Below are 5,708 nucleotides of genomic sequence, written 5' to 3'. Positions count from 1 at the left end.
AAGAAAGGAAAAAGAAAAAAGAATTAAAAGAAAAAAAAGAAAAAAAGAAAAAAAAAGAAATAAAAAGAAATGGAGGAAAGCGGCTGCGGGCCCGGGGGCATTGAGGTGTACGTACGGCTGCGACCGGGGGAGAGCGGCGGGGCTTTGCGGGTGGCGGGAAAGTCCATAAAAGTAAAAGTGCCATTTGGAGGACTTGGAGACAGTTTTAAAGAGCATTTTTTCCAATTTGACGGAGTTTTGGGGCCTCAGAGTTCCCAAGAAGAAGTCTTTCGAGTTGTGGCGGAGTCCCTCGTGGACTCTGCGTTAAAAGGGGTCAATGGGACTGTCTTTGCCTACGGGCCCTCGGGCTCGGGCAAGACCTTCACCATGAGCGGCAGCAGCAGCAGCAGCAGCAGCAGCAGCAGCAGCAGCGGGGGGTTCGCGCAGCGCGGGATAATCCCGCGGGCGCTCGCGAGGGTCTTCGAAGCTGCTGCTGCTCCCGCTCGTGCTGCTGACTTTTGGATTGGAGTTTCTTATTTGGAGATCTACCAGGAAAGGGGTTTTGACCTGCTGGCAGCAGCAACAGCAGCAACAGCAGCAGCAACAGCAGCAACAGCAGCAACAGCAGCAACTGCTGCGCAAAGTCGCAGAGTCGAGGCCGCGGCGGACGCGCGCGGACAGCTGCTGCTGCGCGGGCTGTCTGTACACCCCGTCGCCTCCGAAGAAGAGGCCCTCCAACTTCTTTTTCTCGGAGATGCCAACAGAACTATTTCCGAAACTTTTCGAAACCAAACTTCCACGAGGTCCCACTGCATCTTCACTCTCTGGATCGCCAGCCGCGCCCGCAGCAGCAGCAGCAGCAGCAGCAGCAGCAGCAGCAGCAGCAGCAGCAGCAGGAGGGCCAAGCTGCACTTGGTGGACTTGGCGGGGTCCGAAAGAAACAAAGTTTCTTCTCAAAACTTCTCCGAAAATAACTTCCAAAAGACTTTTTCCAACAACTCCAAAAACACTCTTTTCCAAGAAACCTGCAGCATCAACTTGTCCCTCCACTACCTCGAACAAGTCATCCTCGCGCTGCAGCAGCAGCAGCAAACCAGCAGCAGCAGCAGCAGCAGCAGCAGCAGCAGCAGCAGCAGCAGCAGCAGCAGCAGCAGCAGCAGCAGACACGTGCCGTACCGGAACTCGCTGCTGACTTCCGTGCTGAAGGACTCCTTGGGGGGCAACTGCAGAACTCGGATGATAGCAACAGCAACTTTGGAAGCAAAAAGTATTTTAGAAACTTTTAAAACTTTAAAATTTGCACAAGTGGTTTCGAAAGTCCAAAACTCCGCGCAAGTCAACGAGGAAGAAGACCCCGCGCTGCTGCTGCTGCGGCTGCAGCGCGAGAACCGACGCCTGCAGCAGCAGCTGCAGCAGCTGCAGCAGCAGCAGCAGCAGCAGATCCCGCTGCACCAGCCCCGCGGGGTCCTCCTCGGCCAGCTGCAGCAGCAGCAGCAGCAGCAGGGGGACGCAGCAGCAGCAGCGGAACTGCTGCAGCAGCAAACCGAACTCACTGAAGTCGAGAAGCAGTGGTGTGCTGCAGAAGTCGACTCTTTCCTTGCTGCTGCTGCTGCTGCTGCTGCAGAGCAGCAGCAAGAAACCCTCGTGGCAGCAAAAGACCTGCGCCTAGCTGCTTACTGCTTCAACTTGCTCCGCGACAAATACAGACAAGCCCTAGCAGCAGCAAACACCAACAGCAGCAGCAGCAGCAGCAGCAGCAGCAGCAGCTGCTGCTGCAGCAGCAGCAGCAGCGGGCGCTGCAGCAGCAGCGAGTGCCACCAGGCGCTGCAGCTGCTGCAGCTGCACATAGAGCAGCGAGACGCAGAGATTGCCACTTTGCTGGGAATTATTCACTTCAGCTCGGAAGCAGCAGCAGCAGACTCTGGCAGAGACCCTCTTGCTGCTGTCACTCGTGCTGCAGTCGAAGCAGCAGTTAGGGGGCCCCCCCGCCACCGCAGCAGCAGCTTGGGGGGCCCCCTCCCAGGGGCTCCGCCGGGGGCCCCGCAGCTGCTCCCGGGGGGGCCCCCAGGGGGCCCCCCGGGGGGCCCCCCAACGCCAGGGGGGCCCCCAGGGGGCCCCCAGCGGCAGGGGGCCCCCGAGGGGGCCCCCCAGGGGGGCCCCCAGGGGGGCCCCCAGGGGGGCCCCCAGGGGGGCCCCCAGGGGGGCCCCCAGGGGGGCCCCCAGGGGGCCCCCTGGCTAGCTGGGCCTGAAGCCACAGCACTTTTGAAGGAAAGGGGAAAAGCTTTGGAAGTGCTGCGGCGAAGTGCCCGGAAGTGTGAATTTGTGGAAGCAGATTGTTTGCTGCTGCAGCAGCTGTTTGCTGCTGCTGAGGGGCAGCGAGCAGCAGCAGCAGCAGCAAAAGAAAGAATTGCTGCAGCGCGGGCGCAGCTGGAGAAGCTGAAGATCCGGCAGCACCTGCAGGGTGTACGTACACCCGAAGCTGCAGCAGAGGACTGCCCCCGAGAGGCGCTGCTGCTGCAGCAAGTCGAAAAAGACAGAAATGAATATATTTCTTGGATTGAAAAACTAAACAAAACCAAAAAAGAAATGAAAAGAGTCCACCTCACTCTCGAGCGCAGCAGGAAGCAGCTGCAGCAGGACTTCCAGAGGTGGTTCAACACAATCGCCCGCGCAAACAGCAGCAGCAGCAGCAGCAGCAGCAGCAGCAGCAGCAGCAGCAGCAGCAGCAGCGGAGGCGGCACGCTGGCGCTCCCGCCCCTATTTCCCTCCTTGGGGGACAGCAGCGCAAACGCCGCTTCTTCCCCCACAGCAGCAACTCTGAACACGCAGAAAGAAACAGCAGCAGCAGCAGCAGCAGCAGCAGCAGCAGCAGCAGCAGCAGCAGCAGCAGCGGAGGCCCCAAGCTTCGTGGACTGGCCTCCCATGGGGGCCCCCATTTTCCCTTTTATGGACTCTTTTAGCGGAATAAATGACTTCAAAGAAGAAAGCGAAACTGAGACCAATTCAAAGAATAATGAAACGCTGCAGCAGCAGCCTCTAAGCCAACTGGGGGGCCCCCTGGGGCCCCCCAGTACCCTGGAGGCCCCCAGTACCCTGGGGGCCCCCAGTACCCTGGGGGCCCCCACCAGCACCCTGGGGGCCCCCAGTACCCTGGAGCCCCCCAGTACCCAGGGGGGCCCCAGTACCTTGGGGGCCCCCAGTACCCTGGCCCCCAGTACCCTGGAGGCCCCCAGCACTCTGGGGGCCCCCAGCACCCTGGGGGCCCCCAGTACCCTGGGGGCCCCCAGTACCCTGGGGGCCCCCAGTACCCTGGAGGCTTCAGGGGCCTCAAAGGCCTCATTTACCCTTCAGGATTTGCCCTCTTTGGGGGCCCTGGGGCCCCCCCTTTCAGACCTAGAGGACCCTAAGAAACTGGGGGCCCTGGGGGCCCCTGGGGCCTCCAGGGTACCTGAGACCCTCGATATACCTGGGGCCCCTAGGGGGGCCCCTGGAGGGGCCCCTGGGGCCCCAGAGCCCCCTGGGGCCCCAGAAATCCCAGGGGCCCCTGGGGCCCCTGGGGCCCCCGGGGCCCCAGAAATCCCGGGGGCCCCTGGGGCCCCTGGGGCCCCCGGGGCCCCCGGAGGGTCCAGCGGGCTTTTTGGGGCCCCCGGGGCCCCCGGGTGGCTGGCAGATGAAATGGGTTTGGGGGCTGAGGCTTACACTGGTGATGCTGCAGCAGATGCGGAAATAAGGGCCTTTTACAGGGCAGTGGGGGGCCAAAAAGGGGAAAAGAATTGAATTAAAAGGAACTTTTGATGAAAATAAAGGAACTTTTGATGAATTAAATGCACTTTTGGTGAATTAAATGCACTTTTGATGAATTAAATGGACTTTAATCGATATTGTGGCCACTTGTTGGCCCAAAAGCAGAAAAAAGAATTTCAAAAAGTGGCGAATTCAAAGCGGGGCAAAACCCCACAGAGGCCGCTGCGGTGTACGTACACCCGGAGTAAAGGGCTCGAAGAAGAAAGTTGAATTAGATGGAAAGAAATAAATAAATAAAAGAAAGTCGAATTAAATGGAAATAGTCAAATAAATAAATAAAAAAGAAAAGAAAGCTGAATTAAACGGAAAGAATTAAATAAATAAAGTGAAAAAGAAACACAAAATGAACTTTTATGCAGAATTATAATTTGCAGCAGTCCCTCTCCTGCAAATATTAAAAATTGAATAAAATAAAATGCCTTTTTAATTCGCAAACAAAGCAGAAAAGAAATAAAACTTTAAATAAATGCCGTGCAAGGTTTCTTTGCAAACAGCAGTACCCACCAACTCAGGTGTACGTACACCGCAGCACCCGTTTGCAATATACAACTGAATCTACAAAATCTAAAAATCCATTTCAGTCCTCCAGTCGGGCACTGGGGGCCCCTAATGGGGGGCCCCCTGGGGCCCCCCAACTGGGGGCCCCTTGTGGGGCCCCCAATGAGAGGCCCCTGGGGGGCCCCCAACGAGGGGCCCCTGGGGGGCAACGAGGGGCCCCCCAGGGGCCCCTCATTGGGGCCCCTGGGGGGCCCCCATTTAGGAGCCCCTGGAGGGCCCCCATTGGGGATCACCTGGGGCCCCTGGGGCCCCTAGTTGGGCGGCCACAGGGGCCCCTAATTGGGGGCCCTCCAGGGGCCCCTAGTTGGGGCCCCCAGGGGGCCTTCAATTGGGGGCCCCAGGTGACCCTGTAAGGGGCCCTTGAGGGGCCCCTTGAGGGCCAAATGGGTTAAAAATGCAAAATAAAACTCTAAATTAATCCTAAAAAGCTAAAGTCTCAACTTGAGAATTAGTTTTGCTCAAAATCGGAAGTTCAGGCGCTGGCGGTCGCTGGTCTTGTTGAGGTGTACGTACACCGCCGGTCTTCCTGAGGTGTACGTACACCTCGGGACCGCGGAGGAACAAACCCTCGTTTTTTCTTTTTTTTGAATTTAAAATTAAAACACTTTTATAAATTAGAAATTAAATTCGGAGTTGCGAGCAGCAGCAACAAAATGAAAAGGAAAAGCTGCTGCGGGGCTTTGGGGCTGCATGCGCTCGTGTGTCAGTTGCTGCAGCAAATGAATTTTGCTTCTTCTTCCTTTTCTTCGCGAGAAGAAGAAAGCTAAAAGATTTAAATTAAAAATAAATTCCTTTTTTGGTATTTTCGAAACACTTTTGGCCTTTTTGCAAAAACAAACAAAGTAGATCTCGAGCTGCTCTAAGGTACTTGTGTACAGCAGCACAAACAAGTAATAGTTCCTTCTTTTTGCCTTTTTCAATTGCAATTATATATATAAGTAGTTGCAAATTAATTAATTAATTAATTAATTAATTAATTAACAAGTCCACAAACTGCTATTCATATTATGGGAGACAACTGACTAGCGAATCGATAAAACGGACTGCTGCTGCTGCTGCTGCTGCTGCTGCTGCTGCTGCTGCTGCAGCTGCGCCTGCAGCTGTGGTGCATGGTTGCGCTGCTGCTGCTGCTGCTGCTGCTGCTATGTGACACGCTGTGCTGCTGCTTGTGCTGCTGCTACCCTCTGCAGCAGCTGCCCGTTGGAGCTGCTGCTGCTGCAGCAGAAGCAGCAAAAGAAGCAAAAATACTTAAACAAAAAAAGATAAAAAGAATCAAAAAGAAGACAAACAAAACAAAGGGGAGAAATAAAAGAAACAAAAATGATGGAGGTGCAGCAGCAGCAGCAGCTGCTGCAGCAGCAGCAGCA

General features: G+C 55.9%; 1 protein-coding gene across 2 annotated transcripts; it reads left to right on the top strand.

Annotated features, from left to right (window-relative positions):
- Positions 1-69: 69 nt before the first annotated feature.
- On the top strand, positions 70-3,756 carry ENH_00035270 (the record flags this gene model as incomplete). Of its 2 annotated transcripts, none has more annotated exons than XM_013580396.1 (1): positions 70-3,756. In XM_013580396.1, the coding sequence occupies one exon, from the start codon at positions 70-72 to the stop codon at positions 3,754-3,756; it is 3,687 nt and encodes a 1,228-aa protein (XP_013435850.1). The 2 variants fall into 2 exon arrangements, with proteins under 2 accessions (XP_013435850.1, XP_013435851.1); XM_013580397.1 differs by having other exon boundaries at positions 2,566-3,756.
- Positions 3,757-5,708: the final 1,952 nt, after the last annotated feature.

This window comes from Eimeria necatrix, genomic scaffold (assembly GCF_000499385.1).
Source record: "Eimeria necatrix Houghton genomic scaffold, Enh_scaff257, whole genome shotgun sequence".
Classification (NCBI taxonomy): domain Eukaryota; phylum Apicomplexa; class Conoidasida; order Eucoccidiorida; family Eimeriidae; genus Eimeria; species Eimeria necatrix.
The sequence above is the reverse complement of the archived record's forward strand: the minus strand, read 5'-3'. Positions and strand labels throughout refer to the sequence as shown.